Here is a 22834-nt window from a genome sequence, read left to right as displayed (position 1 = left end):
GCTATCTTCTAGATGAATTTAACTATGATTCCGTATTTCCTCCCTTATTACCTATACTGAGTGCAAATTATGGAGCTATAATACAAGTATCTGGTTGGGAAAAATTATGTTACTGAACTGTTAATGGAAAGAGCAATAGTTCAGACAGCATAAGCGAGAAGGGACGTCAGAGGTCTTCTAGTCCAACCCCCTGTTTGAGCAGAGACCCTATATCATTTCAGATAAATGGTTGTCCAGTCTCTTTTTGAAAGCCTTCAGAGCATCCACAACTCCTGAAGGCAAGTTTTCCATTGGTTAATTGCTCTCACTATTAGGAAATTTCTCCTTAGTTTTAAGGTTGCTTCTCTTCTTGGTTAGTTTCCAACCACTGTTTCCTGTCTTGCCTTTTGGTGCTTTGGAAAATAGTTTGACCCCCTTGTCTTTGTAGGAGCCCCTCAAATATTGGAACAGTGATATCATGTTCTCCCTACTCCTTCTTTTCATTAAACTAATGAAATATATGGATAGGATCAAGGAAGATAAGCATAAATCATATTCTTATTGTTTCCTTATTGTTATTGTGTATAGTAAATAGCAATAATGTAATAGCAAACAGTAGATAAGAAAATAAAATAAACAACCTCTTTAAATCATTAGATCATTGCAATGTATCTATTACATATATTAAGATTATATCATGTTGTCCAATATTACAGGAATCAGGAAAACCTTACCCCTCTTTCCAGAAGCATATCTCGAAAATGGGTAATACGTTCCTCCAAGGGGAGGGTAATCTGATGTTCTGATGTTTTCATGTTTTTTTCGTCCATTGTTATTTTTTCTAGCTCCATATTCTGTGAATTTTCCAGTCTTAAATAATAGAAGAGACACACAAAGTGAAGTATGCGTTTTTAAACTCTTGGTAAACTTTAGAGTGCAGGAGCATCTAGGAAAATATAAGCAACATATTTTTCTCTGTAGTGAATTTGGAAGGGCTCTGTTAAATTTAAATCTAAGACAATGTGTTATCATGTTATTAGTGAAATGGCTCTGGTACCAGAACAAACTTTTAGCCTATTTAAAAATTGGCTTTACATATAGTCTAATAATGTGTGCAGGAAAAGGGCTACTGCCAATATTCTCGTTCCAAGCATCTGCATCATTTTCCAAAACCTGCTTTCCAATATTTGTTGACTTAGGCAAAGATCTAAAATAGATTACTTTGTCTGCTCAGTGAAATGCATAAAGAATCCTTAAAGATGAACACAGGGCTTGATAACATGGACATGTTGACAAGTTCAGCAAATTCCATGAAGAATTTCCGTCGGGGGTTTTGTTTCTTTTTTTGTTCTGTTTTTTTGTTTTATTTTACTTTTTACTTAACAAGACATGGCAGAGAAGGAAATGATGATGGGTAGGAAAAAAGATGACAAGAAGATAACTGAAAACCATCACTAAAAGTGAAACAGCCTACTAAGTGTTTGATATATTGCTGAGTCTATTTGTATTGGCAAGACTCATCAGAATCTGAAGTTATTCACAAAATATCTTTGGGAGCATTTGGCAAGAAAAAGAAATCTTCACAAGACATTTCCTACTTTAAGGTGGTAGAACTTGGAAATCAATAAAGTCAGAACATATTTTCATCTTCCGCTTCTATTACTATCTGCTTAGTCAAGAAAAAAAAAGAAGGGATACAGAGAAGATTTGGTCTGTAGTAGTTATTTAACTGAGAGCCAGTTTGGTGCTGTGGTCAAGACATCAGGCTAGAAACCAGGAGACCATGCATTCTAGTCCTGCCTTAGATACAAAGTCAGCTGAGTGACCTTGGGCCACTCTCCCTCAGCCCTAAGAAGGAAGCAATGGCAAATCACTTCTGAAAAACCTTGCCAAGAAAACTGCAGGGATTCATCCAGACAATCGCCAGGAGTTTTTTTTTACAAAAACGATCTAACTACCTAACTTACATTCTTCTGGACAAGAAATTTAAAAGAAGAACATTCATCAGTCCCTCTCCAAATCCCAAACTAAATTTCTACTTGTTTCTTCTTTAAGAAGAAATAATTAACATAACAGCAAATAGAGAACAGGCTAAATAAAGCTCTGCCTTCCCATCTAGCCATTATATTTGGTCTGCAACAGGTTTTTATTTGAATAACCATAGCAGTCTAAAAAAATGTAATATATTTTATACCTTTTAATTTGAAGGGCTAATTTCTGGAATGTTGATTTTTTTATTTTTTTTTTAAAAGGAAGGTGCTTGGATATCCAGTTCTTCTAATGAAGTATATTTGAGGAAATTTATATATTCAACTACCTGTTTCCAGATTCTGAGGTTGCAGAACAAATCAATAAGTGACATGCGCTGCAAATTATTCTTTCATATTTTCAAATCAAATTCCTGTTTTAAATGTATCATAGATTTTAGGTAACTAGTTTTAAAAAGTTAATAAAAGGAGACTGAATTTCAATAGCAATACAACTTGGACACCAGGGGAACTAAAGATTAGAAACTGGTGAAAGACAGAGAGGTCAATTATAATAGAAAAGTTAAAATCGTCTTTCATGCAATAAATTACATCCCCCAGTTAAGCAATATGGGTCCTAACTTATTATCTACTTGCCATCCATAATTGCATTAAAAATTTCACTCTTAAATTATACTAAAATGAATATTGCATGATATTAGTAGCACTAAAGCTATCAAATTGTCACTTTTCATATTAGAATAGTGACTTGGATATTGTATTAGCTATTTTAATTCTTTCAAGTTATAATATTCCATAATATGATCTATGAAACCTCCAATCTAATTTTTGGTAACTACCAAGTATTTATATTCAGTGAAATTGATGGGAACCAGAAAGTTAAATCATCAGCAAAGATAGCCAGAGAGAATCTCTTTCTTCCAATATAGTTAATTAAAATGATTTAACAAATCTAATAGTTGTGCATTTATACTGGCACCTAAAAATGAATTATACCATTATGCAAATTAAAGAGTGTTAAACCAGTGTATTAAAATTCTGGCGTTTTAAGAAAACATAAATGGAGTTCAACTATATTTTCTTAATATTGTATCATTTTAAATGTCATCTACAGTATCATTTTCTAAACATGAAAAAAATATCAATATGAAACTTAATAATGACTACAAACAGGCTTATTTTATTTTTTTCTTTCCCATGACTTTCATAGAAACTATCTTCATATAAAATTGCTCTAAGGGTTTTATTCAATCTTTCCAGAATACAGGAAGGTGCAAAACTAGTTTGGCCTGAATAGTGGACATCTCATGGATAAAACAAATCTACCACCCATAATCATTAATAATTATCTTATGAATTTGACTAAGGTGCTATGCTCTTAACTGTGATTATTATCAGAACTCATCTCATTTTTCTAGCTTCCTAGTGAATAATATATATCAGAGTTTCCCAACCTTTCCAGCTATGTAGACCAGCGGGGGGGTGGGGGTGCTTAACTGAAATAATCTATCATCTATCTGTCTGTCTGTCCATCTATCTATGTCTATCTATATCTCTCTATCAATCATCTAAATGTAATGGGTTGAATCAGTGAACAATGTATATATTTGCATTTTCCCTCAGTTATACAATGCATCCAAAAGACACAGCAAGAAGCTTTAAATTATAAGGAAATTATTTTGGATTGGATATCAAAATAAAAATCCCAACAATAACATTTATTCATCAATGGCACAAAGTATCTTAGAAGGTAGTATTTTTCTTTTCTGGGGATGTTTAAAAAGAGCCTAGATGATTATTTGTCAGAGATGGTGTTTTATGGAAGTTACTCCACTGAGTAGGAATTTGGACTAGATTATCTTGAAGGGACCTCCCAATCCTTATATTCTCTGAATCTGACATTAGGAAAATTTTAGGACTCAATATAGTTCAAAATTTCAGAAGGATACTGTATTTCATTTTTAGAATGATGTACTACAGCTCTGGAGCATCTTTGTAGATAACAGAATAACAGAGTTGGAAGCGACCTTGGAGTCCAACCCACTGCTCAAATAGGAGATCCTATATATTCCAGACAAGTGGCTGTCCAGACTTTTCTTAAAAGCCTCCAGTGATGGAGCACCCACAATTTCTGATGGCAAGCCATTCTCACTATTAGGAAATTTCTCCTTAGTTCTCAGTTGTTTCCTCCTTGATTAATTTCCATCCATTGTTTCTTGTCTTGCCTTCTGGTGCTTTGGCAAATAGGTTGACACCTTTTTCTTTATGGCAGCCCTCAAATATTGGAACACTGCTATCATGTCGCCCCCTAGTCCTTCTTTTCTCTAGACTAGACATACCCAATTCCTGCAACCATTGTTCATATGTTTTAGCCTTCAGCTCTTTAACCATTTTTGTTGCTCTTTTCTGCACTTTTTCCAAAGTCTCTACATCTTTTTTATAATATAGTGACCAAAACTGGATGCAGTGTAGGTCTGATCATGACTTGTATCTTTGTGCCTAAGATGGTGGTGGTGGTGGTGGAAGAGGAGGAGGAGGAGGAGGAGGAGGAATTTATTTTGTCATGATTGGCTTTCTCCTTCTCTCTCTCTCTTTCTTTTAAATACTGTTAAGACTTACTTGTTTCTCTTTGTTTTGATGCTGCTGTCATCACTCATATCTTCTGGATCTGTGCCATCTTTATCTGCTAAAAGGAAACAAAGTAGTTAGTGGCAAATACATCATTAAACCAACCACATCAGCCAGTTTAATTTTTGTTTTATTAAAGTTGGTTCAGTTTCTAATTTTTCCCTTTCTCTGACCATTACAAATGATTTAAAAAGTCAGTTGTAATTTGTTCTTCTCACTATTTAGTTCAGACCTCTTTCTAAAGTTATGTGCATTACATACAACTATACCTCCCTTTTCTTCCTTATCTCTCTAATTCTCTTTTTAACAGGTTAGAGTGTTATAGTTTTAGTACTTGCTGGGAATTAAGGAAATGTAGTCCAGCACATCTGGAAGCAAGGATTATGCACAAGTAATGTTATCTATGTGCACATTAGTTAATCTTGGCAAATAAAAACAGGGTTGATAATGAGCTGATTTGATTGTGAAACCAATCACATTCTTTTCACATATATAGATAGCAAACAGGTAAACAGTCTTTGCAGGTTCAAGCATGGGAATGGTACACCAGATAGAAGGAGAGTAACAACATTTTAACATTTTTCTAGGACCCCAATGGTGAACTGATTCTATGAATCCTCTTTCAAGGATTTATTATCCTCAAAAAACAGTCCTCTCATTTAGAAAAGCTCTGTAGAAAAGTAAACATCCTCAGAAATGATTTGCAAGCACTATGAAGAAATTCAAAGATAAACAGATAAACAAGAGCCACATTGTATTCATTGTAAATTTACAATGTATAAACTCTGCAACAATCAACAAATAGTTCTTTGAACAAGTCAACCCAAAGTAAGAGGAAAGAGGTTAGGCCCCACATCCAATAATGTAACCCTGAAATTATGGTAACAATCAATAGTTGTTATAAGCTCATCACTGATAAGCCATTTTTTGCTAATACACTTCCAACATTTTAATAAAACTCTAATCTCAGAATGATTAGAATCTTGTTTAATCTTTATCCAAAGATACAATCATGCTGCTTTTAAATTCCAAGAATTTGGAATGCTTGTATCCCAAGAATCTTTCTAAAGAGCACTAATTGGTCTTACTCCATCAAAGACACATTCTGTAGGTGTAAAGAATGTGCATAAAAGTATGCTCTGACTTATTGGACCTAATTTTCCACAAGAATATGACATTAAATAGCTATAAAATCTTTATCACCACATAGGCATCTAAAAATGTCTAGAAAGAAAAACATTGTATACACTTAAAAGTTATTTTCTCAGAGTAAGGACAAATAACTTGAATCAGAAGGCTATGGAAAGCAAACAATTTCAAAGGATATTAGTCAAAAGGCCCTTGAATTGCCTACTTTCTACAGTAGAATTAAATTGAGTTTAAGAAGAAAATAGTTAGGAACAATATAGCAAATATATAAAGGTTACCCATTTACTTTATAAGAAATATGAAATCTGCTGTTCCATCTTGGAAAAGATACAATGAGACTATTTTTTTAATGGCCACAAAGAATAACAAAGCAATACATAAACATTTGTAAATAATGCCCAACTTAACTTGGTATCATTTATCAATGTAAAATCATTGCTTTCTGGGGAGGTTAAATAAATATAAAGTTATCTGAAAAATGAAGGGGAAAATAATGTGAATCTCTGAATGAGGACACTAATCTATGTCATCCATCCATCCATCCATCCATCCTATCTTAGCAACTGAATACTATTTCTCATCAAATACTAGCATGACCTAAATGATTTCTACCTCACCATTAATTTTGATATAATAACAGAGAAGCCCACTTCCTTGATGTCACAATAAAACTATGCAATACAGGTAGTCCTCAACCACAATTGAGCCCAAAATTTCTGTTGCTAAGTGAGAAATTTGTTAAGTGAGTTTTGTCCCATTTTATGACTATTCTTGCCATATTTGTTAAGTGAACCACTGCAGTTGTTAAATTTTCTCTAACCATATATGTATTCTTGACCAAAATCTTTTGGCTTTAGGGCATGTCCACCAAAGATGATAATATGTGCCTGGTTTTTGTCTACATTTTCAACAATTACTAGACATATTTTTAAACATTTTTGCTAACCTCACAGGTGTTAAGTGCCATCTGTAAAACATTTTATATAGGTTTTCCCTGTAAGCCACTGCCTTTGTTATTTTAGAATTTCTTTCCCAAAGGCTTGGCCAGTTTTCTAACTCTATGTTATGCCCAAGGTTTTTTGCCCATGTTATCATTGTTTCTTTAACTTGTTCCTCTTCCATCTTTCAACTTAACATATACTTATACAGTTTCTTAATCAATTTTTCATCAATTGAAAAATAATATCTGATCAAATTCTGTCTGTTCTTTGTAAAATCCAGATGTTTTAACATCTTTTTCATATCTCGTTTGAATTTGCAGGTATGGCCACCATGATAAATCAATGCCCTGTTCCTCTAGTTCTTGTCTGGTTTTTAATTTCCCTTCAGTATTCAAAATGTCTTTATAGTTAATTAAGTTTAGGTGAACAAACGCTTCCATTGTTGAAAGCCATCCAGGTATTTTCATATAAATTTTCACTTTTACTTTTTCCCATTCTAGAAGCAGTGTGTTTCTTTTATCGTGGTTTTGAAAGTATCTATGTATTTTATTATTCCCATACCATAAGAAGGCATGCCATCCGAGTTGTAGATCATGTCCTTCTAGGAATAGTAATCTTTTATGTCTAAGCGTTACCCATTCTTTTATCCATGTTAGTGCAGATGCTTGATAGTATAGGGCCCAATCTGGCAGCTAACTGTTGTAAGTCGAGGATTACCTGTAGATGTATAGACATCAACATTCCTCAGGAAACCAACACATCATTATGCAGACCAACATGTTTGAGACTTCCATCTAAAATACACCCCCAAATCCATCATCTATAGATTCAGTAAACTGTACTACCTATCCAATGGGATCAATATATAGATCCCATATTAAAAGACAAATCACAAAAATAGATCAGCAAAATATCACTGGTTGTTACCTACAGCTCACAATCAAGTCATCCAAAGGTATTATTAATAAGCTGCAGCACATACTGGACAATGCCACTGCACTTTCTCAGGCAATGGGTGGCAGGCTCATACCTGATACATATTAAAAATACCTAACCTGAATCAGATTCTTAGAAGCAACAAGAAACAACACAACCTTGCATGTTGGTATGCTCTCAGATGTCTGTTTATTTCCACTCAAGATTAGAAAGTTTTCACATACTTGCTCTCAACTATGATAAATGCTATCATTTGTCTTCAATCTCCTTTTTTATATAATATAATAAACCAAACTTCAACAAAAAGTATTAATGGACAAAAGTTTGACTTCAGAACCCAAAACAAGGGCAATGTGATATCCAAGCATTTCAGCCTCCCACAACACTCATTTCATCACAGATCTCAAAGTATTCATTCTGGTAAAAAAAGAAGAGAAGCAACCTAGAATGAAGGAGAAACTTCCTGACAGTCAGAACAATTAATCAGTGGAACAACCTGCCTCCAGAAGTTTTGAATGCTCCAACACTGGAAGTCTTTAAGAAGAGACTGGACAGCCATTTGTCTGAAATGGTATAGGGTTTCCTGCCTGAGCAAGGGATTGGACTAGATGACCTCCAAGTTCCCTTCCAACTCTATTATTATTATTATTATTATTATTATTATTATTATTATTATTATTATTATTATTATTATTATTATTATTATTATTATTATCTTTTATTCATTAAACATGAACCTCAGTCAACTGAACATTCAAATTATTATTATTATTATTATTATTATTATTGTTGTTGTTGTTGTTGTTGTTGTTGTTGTTGTTGTTGTTGTTGTTATTCCTAATGCAATTTCAGCACCAACATAGACCAACAGGTTTCAGACTATTTCAGAAAATGTTAACACATTACAATTGTTAATTGATAAGGTACTCACCAGGGACCTGTATTTACATAACCATCCTATTTTCCCTTCTGTTCCCCCTGTCTCATCCTATTTGAAATCCTGTAACAATTTAGCTACTTCATACATTTGATGAAGTGAGCTTTGGCTCATGAAAGTTTTTACCTTTTCATAACGTTTATTAGTCTGAAATGCTACAGACCTCTTCTAATTTTGAACCAAGTCCTAGAGATTGTAAAGGAGAATGTGAGAGATATGTTATTTCTTCTCAAGCTTCCAGATATTTTAGGCTAATTCTCGTATTTGAATATTATTGAATGAATGAGAGATAAGATTGAAACATCCAATTATTTGCAATTAAGAAACATGTTTGTTTGTTTAGACATTCAGTCATTTGAGTAATAATACATTATGTGGACCAATGAGGCAAAAGTTTAAAAGTCATGAGTAATTGCTTAAGCAGGGCTATTGGTTTTGAGCTGCAAAAATCCAGATCACCACTAGATACCAGCAAAGAAAAAGGTAAATTTTTGATTGTGATTCCAGCTACTGGTTTGCTCTTCCTTCCTTCCTTCCTTCCTTCCTTCCTTCCTTCCTTCCTTCCTTCCTTCCTTCCTTCCTTCCTTCCTTCCTTCCTTCCTTCCTTCCTTCCTTCCTTCCTTTCTTTCTTTCTTTCTTTCTTTCCAGATACTGTTTTGTGGCCCTAGTTTAAGCATGCTAATCTTTTTCCTAATGTATTACTTCAAGAGACATTATGTCCCTCAGGAGTCTTGTTGTTTTGTTTTGCTTTAATCCATTGTTCTTTCTTTTTCCTCTGATTAAGTCTCATTCAGTACAGACCCAATCAATCTTTTAATCCATTTTCAGGGGCTATTTCTCAACAGCTTCCAGCTGTGAATTTTTAATTCTCTCAGGAGCCAAACAGGCTTTGACATAGAATCCTGAAGAAAGGGTTTCTTTCAGAAAAGCATATAATGAAAGAATCCACACAGATTTATAGTATTAAAAAGGAGCATAGACAAGCTAATCAAAGCTTTAGTTCAATGCTGGAGTGTCCACTACAGAATTTCTGACAGATGACCATCCAGCCTCTGCCTGAAGACTCCATCCTTGTAGGTTTAACCCACCGATTCTGGTCCTGCACTCTGGACCTATAGGAAATTAAGTCCACTCTCTTTTCTATGCAGGCTTTTTTTCTCATAGAACGCCCAGAACGGAGTTCCGGCACTTTTTTTGGATGGAACCTTGTAGGGTAGGTGAGGCCGGTTGTATGACATGTGTGAGTTCTGGCACCTTTTTTTTTTTTTTAGAAAAAAAGCACTGTTTCTATGTATTATCCTTTCAGATATAGGAAGACGGCTAACATAAGTCTCACCAATTGTCTCTTCTTCAGGCTAAAAATACCCAGACCCTTTAATCATTCCTCCTAGGATTTGGTTACCAGGACCTTTACCATCTTGGTAATCCTCTTCTGAACTTACTCCAATTTGTTATTGTCCTTTTTGAACTGTAGTTCCCAGAACAGGAAACAATATTCCAGACTGATTCCTCAAGGAGGACCTCTTAAAAGACAGGCTACAAAAACAGAACAAGACAAAGACCTGCTTTTACCGATTCTGACTGAAGTTCAAAACTTCCTTAAGCTCTAAAACTCCTGTTATTCAAAGCCCTCTTTGAAAAGTAGATCAAAATTGTCATCTATTTCTTTAAAGTAGACCATCATTCCTAAGTATTCAGCATGCAGTTTGCCTCCTCAACATTTTTCTCCTGCTTTCTTTTTAAACTCTTTCACAACTGTGAGAAAAAAAATGTCTGCCTAATGTGACAGCACAATCCACACACAGGAGTAAAGTAGCAGCAGAATTCAACTGTCTGTAGATGAACCCAAAACACATCAAAGAATGTCATGCATAGTCAATAGACCTAGAATTGCTAACTGTTGGAAGAAAGGGGAAAACATGGAGAAGGGAGAGTGATATGGAATGGAGTTATAAGGAAGGGAATATTCTATCGCAAGACTAACCTACTCCTTACCTACCTTAAATCCTTCATTCAGAAGTAGTGGAATCAATTATCGAGAAAACACAATGAGTTTCCACTAAATGAAATTAACAACACCTTTGTGAATATCAATGAACATGAATTCTCATATCATTGTGAAGCAGTTTTTCATTTTCTATTCATTCCTGAGTTTTAAGCATATATGCCATGGAAGAGGTATAATATTTTTTAAAAAATAATTATGCTTTGTCAAATTTAGTTCCCCCTTCATTTAATAAGCATAATGAAAGTTTAAAATAATATTAATATCAACTTTGCACAAAATCAACATATGCCTCAATAGCAAGAATTTTAACATGGCTTACTTAGAGTACTTATGCAATGAATTAAAAATTATTAAAAACTATTTGCATACTTAGAGAAATGTAGCTATAAGCTACTACTTAGAGAGTGGTATTCAGAAATGCTGATACAACTAGGGAAAGGGGTGTGACAGGGAAGGAAAGAAACCAAAAGAACAGCACCTTCTGCTATCTTTAAATGAAGAAATAAACTTTAAAAAATCGATCCAAATAAATTCCTAAGGAACTTTTAAAGCACTCGGTGAATGAGAAAAATCAAACAAGCAAACAAATGAGCAAAAGGTTCTTTCATCTGGGGAAGAATCAATTGGAACCTAGACAGTAAATTTCAGTGCAGTATTATTTTTCAACTAGCCATGTGGTTGCTAAGAATCAACACTTATGTGATGGCATATAATCAGTTTATCGGTTATTTGGTAACTCCCTATTTATTTCAGGCACAAAAACACAGCCCAAAAATTTCTCGGCCATACATTGCGCAAAGCAGTACAGATAGTCCTTGACTTATGATTATTTGTTTAATGACAGGTTAAAGATAAAATGATCTCTAAAAAAAAGTGACTTACAACATGTCTTCGAAGTTACCACTGTTGCATCTCAGACCTATTTGGGATTTGGGGGCTCGGCAAATGAAATCAACGATGCAAGCCAGATTCACTGAACAACTGTGTAATTTCACAATAAAAATGGACATAAAATCAGATCCAGTAATGTCATGACTTACTTAATAACTGCATCACATAGCAGCTGAAAATTCCAGTCCAATTGTGGTCATAAGTCGAGAACTAACTGTAGCCATAAATTCCACCTTGTTTTGTCCACCATAAACTCTCAGCAGATGCATGCCATTCCTGACTTCAATGTCATTCCTAAGGAATGGAATTTTCTCTCTTGCCTTCCAACCCTCAATTAGAACAAATATGGCTCGTGAAATTTCAGATTAAAATGTGCAAAAACATTCTCCCCAGTATTTAAAATGAAACTCGTGTTGTGATACAGCTGTCTTCAAAAGCCCTGTATCTGATTTTTTGTGACTTGTCACCTTCAAGGGCCTGTGCATATGATGGAGAGATGGAGTTTAGTAAATACATCCCTGGAAGAGGAAGGAATTTTTTAGTTGGTGCTGGACTTTCTGTGGAGGAACCTCCACATATATTACTATACCATGCTTAGAGCCAGGCAAATGGGTGCCCTGGCAATATCAGAGAAAATGCAGGAGAAATGGCTATAGTGGTATGGTCATGTACGACCAGCAGCACCCTACACTGTTGTCTATATAGCCTTCCATTTTAATATAAATGGCATGCGCCCACATGGAAGGCTGAAGCAAAGATGCAAGATATAATAAATGTGGACATGAAAAAAGCTCAGTTAGATCCGGATAGTGTGCTTGATGGCACAAAATGGCACTTGTTGATCCAAAAAAGCAGACCTTGCACCTGCAAAAAAAGTGTGATGATGATGATGATGATGATGATGATGATGATGATGATTATGACGATGATGATATGACCATGTGTCATGGCCCCATTGAAGTCCGGTTCAGAGGATGAGGAGGAGTTAGAACCGGGACCATCCGACAGGGATGGCACATGTCCCTTGGCATGTTTGGAGAGGCCATAGGCTGAGGACAATGCTGTCCCAGGCCCCTCAGGCATTGGGGGAAGTGGTTGACCAGACGGAGAGCTGCCTGCCTTCTTAGACACAGGCAACACTCCATCCAAGGGCACAGAGACCATAGCATAAGCAAGCTCAGAGAAGGGCTGCAAAGCTACTTGGCAGAAGGTTGCCCCGCCACTCTTCACAAGGAACACCTGCAGTAGAGTGACTTAAGGTGAACAATTGTTTGTTTTGGATTACACTCCCCTGGCTTTGACTCATGCCTTTTTGTCTTGCTTCAACGACTGCTTGTTGCCTTTTGCTTTGAGGACTGTGCTTTATCTTTCCCTTGTCTTGTGGACTGCTTTTGCCCTTTGCTTTGCTTTACCTTCAGAACTGCCTTTGCCTTGTACCTTGTTGTTGCCGTGAGGACTGCCATTTGTCTTATGTCTGGACTTTTCCTTGTGGACTTCCCTGGTAATATATGGGCTGTGGTGTGGGGGACTGAGGGTAGCTGCCTTCAGGGTAGCATGGGGTAGCAGTACTGGTCATTTGCTGAAACATTTATTGAGAGCAATAAAGGACTCCCTAGAGGCCTGGCTTCCCTTGACCATCTGGGTGAGAACACTATGTTTAGGGCCAGGGGTACTGTTGCACATGTAGAAAGTCACAATAGCTAAGTTGAAGGATACTTCCTTCCTCAGTGAAGATAAACAAGTACTGCAGGTTTGTTCATCCCTGCTGATTTCCTCCATATACTCAGATTTTGTAATACATGTCAGCATGACAGCCAGAACTCTTTTTAAAGCAAAAAGATGTATTTAAGAAGTCTCTGGTGGGAGAAGATTGACTAACAACACCCTATTTGAATGCAAGTACCTACATTTCTGCCAAATCGTCCATCAATCCAGTGAGATGGATCTTTGAGATTTGCTTTCTACAGCTGGGTTAAATAATAGTTTATTGCAAGACAGATCTCCTGGGCAGAATGGTCAATATCGCATTTGGATGAAACAAGTTATGCACAGGCTTTTCTAATATAAACAAGTGAAATACGAATGTAGAAAAAGCTACAGCTAACAAATAAGGCACATTTCAGCTAACAATTTGCACACTTTGGCACTTCTCCTTTTGAATGGGAACTTATTTCCATGTAAACATCTTTAGTATCAGACATACATTCAGATAAGTGCTAGAAGTAATATAATACTTGAACACAGAGAATACAAGGACTACAAAGAATCAGGGATCACATGTAACTATCAAAGTGGGCACAGTCCAAAACCTTCTCTTTCCAGTCTTTGGAAGTTTAGACAGGTTTTCAAGGAGATAAATGGAGCCTTCCAAAGATCCAAGGCAGCATTATAATGCTTTTTTTAAAAAAAAAAATTCTCCAAGAACTGGCTAGTGGAAGTTGTTCTTTTATAGTGTGGTGTTCAGCCTATAAAACAAATACTTGATATGGCCCTTAAGAGATCAAAGGTTTTCTATCTCTGAAATATAAAGTCATGGATATGCCTCCACTCACACATTTTACAGTTAGATTTGTTTATAGTTTTGTTTGTAGTTTTAGGTGTGTATCATGTATGTGTTTTACTTTGAAAGCGGGCAACTAAATTTCATTTTTGATGTGTGCCATTGTGCCCACAGTATAAAAATGACAATAAAGGTTATCTTATCTTATCTTATCTTATCTTATCTTATCTTATCTTATCTTATCTTATCTTATCTTATCTTATCTTATCTTATCTTATCTTATCTTGTCTTGTCTTGTCTTGTCTTGTCTTATCTTATCTTATCTTATCTTATCTTATCTTATCTTATCTTATCTTATCTAGTCTGCTAATGTAGGCAACTTTACATAAAAATAAATTACTTTCAGAATAAGAGAAACATTCTGGAGGGATAAAGTGGAGTAAAAAACATCTTAACTACCCACCTCATTCTAAAGGAAGGAACTATTTTATTGAGAGAAAGAAAGAATTCAAGAACAGGTGTAATTTCAGTAAGAGGATTAGATCTCTTATCCTATCACTTGTATATTTGCTGGTGTAGAAATGAATAAGATACTAACAATAGCAAAGTTAGTTCATACGAAACTATGGTATCTATCAGATAACCTGATCCCAAATCATTAGTGTCATATCTTTAAAGCAGAGGTGGGAAACAATGGTCCTTTTGTGACTTGTGGACTTCAACTCCCAGAATTCCTGAGCCAGCATGGCCCTTTTATGACTTGTGGACTTTAACTCCCAGAATTCCTGAGCCAGCATGGCCCTTTTATGATTTGTGGACTTCAACTCTCAGAATTCCTGAGCCAGCATGGCTGGCTCAGGAATTCTGGGAGTTGAAGTCCACAAGTCATAAAAGAGCCATCATTTTCCACCCCTGCTTTAGAGATAATGAACAGGATCTTTTGCTGAAATCAAAACTTTGAGAAAGAGCGTCTAATAATCACAATTAAGACTAATACGAAATAAACATTCAACATTTTAACCCGTAAATGTAATGACCGGCATTTTCAGATACTCTTTAAGTTTAAATAGACAAAATAATCACAGCATTAGTTACTTGCTGAAGTTTCCAGTTTGCGTTTATGAGGTGGGTCTTCAATGATCCGGTTAATATCACCGCGGTTCTTTAGATCCACTGGTTTTTCCCATACTGACAATTGCATTGTAGGGTTGAAGAAGAAGACTCGATCATCTCCAGTCCAGACTATACACCTATTTCAATTAATAAACTAGGCTTAGAGAGAATTTTAGAAACAGTTCAGGAAAAATAAAATAATTGCATTGACGATTCGCTATTTACCAGTAGATGAACTATAATTTAATTCATTGGCCAAGATTCATACATTAATGCTAATATTATTCTTAGCTTTGTTTTATTGTACTATGTGAATCCAGTTATTGCATCTTTCAATCTATAGATTATGTCCTGTGTTTTCTGTGATCCTAGGTTTACTGAATAAGCCACAACTAAGCAAACCACTTTGTTCACTGCTTGCCATACAAGCAATTGTTTGCTATCTCACATTATTGTTCAGAACAATGGCAAAGAGATGAACTGCTTATTTTCCATGGTCCTATTTCTTCAATCAGAATTGACTTCTACAGGTTGTTATTTTCTTAAGCAATGAAAATTTGCACATTACTGAGCAAACAGCTTTATAAGTGGGGCAAATTTAATCAGTGGAATAGAACAGCAACAAAAGTCTTAATCACTTTCCCTGCTTCTGGTAAGAAAAGATTCCTCATAGCTATATTTCAATTATTTTAAAACCTTAGAAAGTATATATATTTGCACCCTCATAAATTGTTTCATTATCGCTACACATATGTTAAGAAAACAGTATTCACAATTAATGTTACTTTAATGGCAATAGTAATTCAAAAATAAATACTGAGAGCAGATGGAATGTGGAGACCGAACAGTAACACATCGGAAACCAGGAGATTCAGGATCCATGATATCAGCACAAATAGCTCTAATTAACACCAACACAATTAGATCTTTCTCGTTACAGGCAATAATTAATTTCATTGAAATGTATAACATACAATTATTTGAGAATTGCTGCACTCAGAACTGTCATCATCCTCATTGCTTAATTCATTTTTGATATGCTAATTATTTGTGTTTAAGACAACCAACTCTTATTTTGATAGTATAATTCAAATGAATACTTATTCCAACAAGGCTATTTGATTCTGGCATATGGAAGACTGTCTTGTTTGTTGTTGTTGTTATTTTGAAAAATTGTTGTTGTTACATGAAAAATTTTAGACCTATAGTCTTGGAAAAAAGCGAGGATGTTTTAAATGTGGAATGATAATATAGTGATTTGTATAATACTTTCTTTCCATGATTCACTGAATTAACAAGGGAAATAGGATCCCACTAAAAATCCAATGTTTATACCAACTATTTGTTCACTAATATTGTATATGCAGGGTTCTTACAGCTTTACAGATCTGCAAGTTAGTTGGCCCCTCCATGACCATATGTGCTTGCATCTGGAGATATCTTTATACTCTCAACAAATGAATTAAATTATCTTAAAATGTGGAATCATATTCTTGATTTAAAGCTGTTAGACCGAAATCATGGTCATGCAAAACCCTTGCAATTTATGTTAGTGTCTCTCTGTGGGTATGTGGGTATGACTTTGAGAGTTGGATCATAAGAAAGGCTGAGTGCTGGAGAACTGATGGTTTTGAAATGTGGTGCTGGAGAAGACTCTTGAGAGTCCTTTGGACTGCAAGGAGATCAATTCAGTCAATCCTAAAGGAAATCAACCCTGACTGTTCTTTGAAAGAACGGATGACTGAAGCTGAAGCTTAAATACTTTGGCCATCAAATGAGAAGAGAGGACTTGTTGGAAAAGACTCTGATGATGGGAAAGACTGAAGGCAAAAGGAGAAGGGGACAGCAGAGGATGAAATGGTTAGATAATGTCCTCAATGCAATGAACATGATTTTGGACAAACTCTGGGAGACAAAAAAGGACAGGTGAGCTTGGCATGCTATGATCCACAGGGGTTAGGAAGAGTCAGACACAACTTAGCAACTGAACAACAACAACATAGAGTGCATAAAATAAAATGAGACAGAATTAGTGGAAAAGAAATTAATCTAAAAGCAAGTTACCAAGTTACACAAAAATATGAAAGTTTACTTTCAAATTTTAATTGTTGATTCACTATAACAGAATTTAAACATTGAACTCTGGAAAATAAAGATTAATTGTTTTTTTGAAAATGATGTTGCATAAAATTTGTACAAAACATGAAGCCCAAGAGGGTTTATGGAACAAATACAACTTTATTATTTATTAGTCATATTTCTATGCTGCCAACTGCCAGATGATTCTGGATGGCTCCACAGACTAAAAACACAGTAAAATGTAAAAAATAAAATAAAATACAAGAGAGCATAAATTTTAACTGCCATATGGAAGGAAGCCACCAACACACACACATATATACCATACCTCCACAGCAGCCACCAGTAAAAATAATCTGCCTGAATCACTAGACTGGATATACCGCAAGACAAGGTAGGGGCCATGTGGATTTCCAGTGCAATATTCTTCAAAAAACAAGTGCAGTGACAGAGATGGCCCACTCTGGGGTCCTAGAAGATGGCCCCGTTTAATCAATGGACCCAGATCAGGATAATACTGACAGAATAAATATAATGAATAGATACCATGGGAGACAATCGGTCCTTCAAGTTATTAGGCCCTACACTATGGAGAGCTTTATATATCATAACCAGTATCTGGAAGCCAAGTAAAAACCAGTGTAGCTCATGCTGTAGGGTTGCTACATGGCTACAAGAATGCTTGTCCATCACTTCTTATGCTACTGTATTCTGTACAAGCTGCATATTCTAGATATTCTTCAAGGGAATCCTCATGTAGAGCAGGTTGTAGAAATCCAACTGTAGGTAATTAAAGCATAAGCAACCGTGAGGGGCACCTTTCTAACCAGGAATGGACATAACTGGAAAATAAACTGAACCTGTGCAAAGTCCTTCTTAACCACAACTGACACCTGCTTCTCAAGCAGGAGCATGGAGTTTAGGAAGATCCTCCGAATTGTGCATAGGTTCTGAGCAGGCAGAGCATCCCTACTCAGAATTAAAAGTGGGAAATCTCCAGAACCAGGAGGACAAAAAACTGAAAGTTACCTGGTCTTGTTAGGCTGACCTTGAGATTTTTCTTCCCCATTCAGGCCCCCATCTGCTTCCTCCCAAAAGGCTACAAACTCTATGGCAAAATTTTGACAGGATTGTTTGATTGGTAACGAGTTAAAATGTTCATCTGATTATCCTCAGCATACTGAATTGATGTATGATCTTCCAAATGGATAGATGCCTTTCCTCAATGACCTCATGTAGATGTTAAACAGGAGGGGTGAAAGTGTCAAGCTTTGACACACACCAGAAACAGGGTTTTGGGGGTTTGATCTCTCCCATTCTAATCAATACTAGCTGGGACTGGCTTTACAGAAAGAAAGAAAACTCTCATAACATTATGTTCAAGTAAATCTCTGTCTGTCTGTTCGTCCGTCCGTCCGTCCGTCCGTCCGTCCGTCCGTCCGTCCGTCCGTCTATCTATCTATCTATCTATCTATCTATCTATCTATCTATCTATCTATCTATCTATCTATCTATCTATCTATCTATCTATCTATCTATCTATCTATCTATCAACAAGGTAAAAGGAGATTAAGCAATGGGAAGATGATTTAATTATCACACAATACTTACTTAATGACTTAATTCCGTATTGATGGAAATACCTAAAAAGAATTATTTGAAGCAATTTTCAATTACCTACTGTGTAATATGTAACTTTCTATTTTTGAATAAAAAGTACAGAGGGGAAAATATCTTATTACAAATAGTGTATGCTTCTTCCCTAACTGTTGTAATAACATTTAGAAAAAAAGCCGCTTCTGATTCTTTGTGTTTTAGAGATATGACTCATAGTATATCAGCAGTATATCACCTTTTAATCATCTTCAAAAATGAACATGCACTACTGACCCAGCTTTTGGCTCATAGTAGATCACAGTCAAGTTGTACAAAGCTTAAAGAGCAAGAAGCCAAAAAACTATGAATGGAAACAGGCCCACCAACAAGCTAGCATTTGAGAAGCGTTGGGAGCAGGGAATACATTAATTTAAGTGTTTATTATTTAATTCATTTAACAAAATATTAAATTACTGTCTTGGCTACAATAAATATCAAATGATACACAGCAAAGAGGCTGAAGCCTAGACTGTATGTTGAATGCCACTAATGAATAATAAACACATGTTATTACCATCACTTTCAATCAAGAGTACAGATTTTCCCTTACATCAAGTATGATTTTTTTTCTTATACAGTATCTTTACTCTCTATGCATATCAAGTCCACTTGTCCAATAAAATTAGTTTTGTGCAGAAGGCAAGTGTAGGGAATCAGTGGGGGCTAATGTTAATTCTACTGATTTAATGAAAGCCTCTGTGAATAATATGATTCTATATCGAGTTATCTATACTCCCAGAATCCAAATCAGTAGTCCTACAAGTTAACAATAACAATAAAGATTGTAAAAGGTATTTCTGAAAAAGAAATGGCAGAATGAAGATGACCTTAGCAAAGAATGAAGAGCTTTGTCCACAACTGTTCCACATAATTGTTTCTTATGAGCAGACCACAAGATATAAATTTTGGGTGGGCTAAGAGCTCATGGAGAAGAAGGAATAGTCAACTTGCTCAAACTTAGGTCGATTCCTTTGAAAAGACCTTACATTTGCATGCTTCCTTCTCTAATTATTGTTGGAATTTAGTTGTTAACTTCCTTTCAGCTATTAGAAACTTGGATTGGCATATTTGATTGTACTGGATGGGTTTTCCTTCAATAGTCTGCAAAAGAAGTTTTAACTACAAGTTTAAGAACTTTAAAATATTTTAGAATAAATAGCAAAAGGGTGATTAAAACTTTGATATTAGAAAGTTACAAATGAACTAAGAATTAAAATAAATTTGAAATAAGATTTTGGAATTAACTATAAATAATTCTTCCCATGGGAAAATGCTTTTCTTTTCTTTTTTTAAAACATAAGGTAAGATTTTTTTTTTAAATAAATAGACCCTAGAAGGATTTACAATTTCAATTAAAGGAGAAGAACATATAAACTGAACTTACAATTGCAGAATGGAACAATTTTTTTAAAATGGACTCAGAAATTCATATTAATAGTGTCAACAAAGATATCTGCCTCTTTGGAGAGGGAGTGTCTAAACAGGCATGTCAAACTCACGACGTCACGTGACGTCACGTGACATATCAGGACTTTTCCCCCATTGCTGGTAATGGGTGGGCACAGTTTTGGCATGACGCATCCGGCCCATGGGCCGGCAGTTTAACATGCCTGGTCTAAAAGATATTATGGAAAAGGAACAAGTTTTACTTGTCAAGATCAAGACTGAACTGAAAGTGGGTTTATAAGTATACCATGGAAAAAGATGCTACATTGGACATAGAAAGCATGTAATGTAATAATTAAAAGGGATATAAAAAATAAACCAAGAGAGTGATGTGGATAATTTTGCTATATTGGATTTACAAAAGAGGCTTTTATATTGAAAAATCTTGTGAGAAGGGACAAAGGAAAAATGAAATGAAATTTAATTCTAGGGCACTATTTGAATGGAATAAATATTAAAATTGTTAGAAGTAAAAGGAAGGAATATAAAGTTGGTTTATTTGATTAAGGTTAAAATAGATTTGGTGTTATTTCTCATAGCCCTTAATGGACTTTTGCTGACATCATTTTTGCTGAATTTTTGATGGATTTGTTTATAAATTATATACTTTACAATATAATTTGTTTATAAATTATATATAAATTATTGAGCTATGGGAAGAAGACATCGTCTGTTGTATTTAAAGAGGAGATGCTAAGTTACTAAATTTTTTATTTTTGTGTTAAAAGTTGAAAATCACTTTTCTTTTCTCTTTTTTCTATTTTCATTTTTTTCATTCTTGCATCTTTTTATTCTTCTATCTTTCTTTAATTTGCATTAGGTTTTACTAGTATAACTATAAACTTTAATAACATTATTATATAAAAATAGAGATTGTGTTGTTAACAAATGACCACATTCTTTCTAGCTGAGTTCTTCTTTTAGATGGAGTATAAAACCCAGGAGGAATGCAGGGATGCTTAAGAAATGCAGACTTGGCATATTTTGATAATATTTTATCTGTACCTGCCAGATGGGCAACTATGGTATCAGTCATCCCCCAGCATTTGGGTGAATAGAGAGAGGCAAATATGTCATACATGCTCACTCATCCTTGAAAGAAATATTTAAGCTATTAAGACTTTGGTTGCAAAAAAAATCCACCCTTTCTATTTTGGAGAATGACTATTGTAATTTTATTTATTGCACTCCTTTGATTGCCAGTATTTAATTACTAAAAATATTCTACTCTGAGCCTTAGCCACCCAGGAACCATTTGATTGTAGGAAGCTACCAAAAAAAATACCTACATTCTTCATAATTACAGATGTGTATCCAAAATAAGACAACAGGATTCAGAACACTTAGAGATAATGATATGTATAGATAGCATTGGGTTGACTTAGAAATAAGTAAAGCCATTTCCCAAATAATTCAGTAAATGGTTTGGTTCATTGCCAAGCTAAGCCAAGCCAAATTTGATTCTGTCCCTCTCAACATGTTTGACAGTCATAAATTGTTATGTCTCCCAGATGCCTGGTTGTTAAGTGTCAGCTTCATTCATTCATTCATTTGCATGTGGTTAGAAAATCTCTCTCCTGTGAAGCTCACAGTGAGTTAAATAAGCAGGATGTACTTGTTAAAATGGAGAGGGAGGAGCCCAGGCCTCAGATTGTATTACTGAGACCACATTCTGCATATAGGTTTTGCTACAGGACCAGCTGCTATGGGGGATTAAATAATTTAATTCTCTCTTTTTAATTAATTGAGCTAGGGTAGACTAGCAAAATGAATAAGGAGATTTAAAGAAGCAGAACCAATCTAGAACCAATTCTTCCCTCCATATTTGACAATAATTGAAAGGGATCTTAAAAGGAATTTCCTTTCCATGATGTGTGGATAAGCAAAGATGGACAAATGCTCAGCATTTGTAGATGGTCCCATAATTCCCGTGTGCCTGGCAACTCCAGGCTGAAAATGTCAAGGATAAATTGAATTTTGCAGATAAGGATTGGAGAAATTTCATGCTTCGTATATCCTTGCTTGCACATTGTTCCTGAATCCAGAGAATACTAAATAGAGCCTTCCTGGTTTGTGGAAGCTGCCATTTTGGATCCAGGGAGCCTGAGAGTTGGGAAGAGTTAAGAATGAAATTCTGTTCCATCTTGGATTTTATTTTGAACCAGAAAGAAATCTGAAGATCTGCAGTTCTTGTCTCTTCCAGCTTTAAGGTAATAGTTCTTCTGAATCAAATGCTTAAAAAGAATGAACATCAGCCTTTGACCATAACTTAAATAAACAATCAAATGAGATGCTGTGGCAAGTGCTAATCTCACTGTATACGAAACAAGCTGAAACAATGGAGAATGTAGATGAGCAGTAACTCTTCCCTAGCACAATGACCGACTGTTTTGCTGGAATTTGACTCAAAATAAGTGAAAAATGTTATCCTCACTAAAAATTGTTTGCTTGTACAGAGAAGTGTCCTGAAGAAGCACTTCAGCTGAGCCTCAGAATTCTGCAGAAATAATTGGAAAGATCTTTGCATTCCTGAAAATGTTAAAGCTGAATGCAGGAGCTCACTAAACAGCAAACAGAAAGCAC

The 22834-nt window shown here is 35.2% G+C and overlaps 1 protein-coding gene across 1 annotated transcript in view; it reads right to left on the bottom strand.

Moving 5' to 3' along the window:
* The window catches only part of TCERG1L (transcription elongation regulator 1 like), a 60627-nt gene that overhangs the window by 19953 nt on the left and 17840 nt on the right, over positions 1–22834 (bottom strand). Inside the window, exons 5-7 of the mRNA XM_029283364.1 lie at positions 15053–15207; positions 4587–4653; positions 714–849 (exon numbers count right to left, since the gene is read on the bottom strand). Coding sequence (XP_029139197.1) covers positions 714–849; positions 4587–4653; positions 15053–15207 — 358 coding nt within the window. The remainder of the gene's footprint in view (positions 1–713; positions 850–4586; positions 4654–15052; positions 15208–22834) is intronic.

Source organism: Protobothrops mucrosquamatus, unplaced genomic scaffold (assembly GCF_001527695.2).
Source record: "Protobothrops mucrosquamatus isolate PMUCROS unplaced genomic scaffold, P.Mucros_1.0 scaffold62, whole genome shotgun sequence".
Classification (NCBI taxonomy): Eukaryota; Metazoa; Chordata; class Lepidosauria; order Squamata; family Viperidae; genus Protobothrops; species Protobothrops mucrosquamatus.
This window is presented reverse-complemented; position numbering and strand designations above follow the sequence as displayed.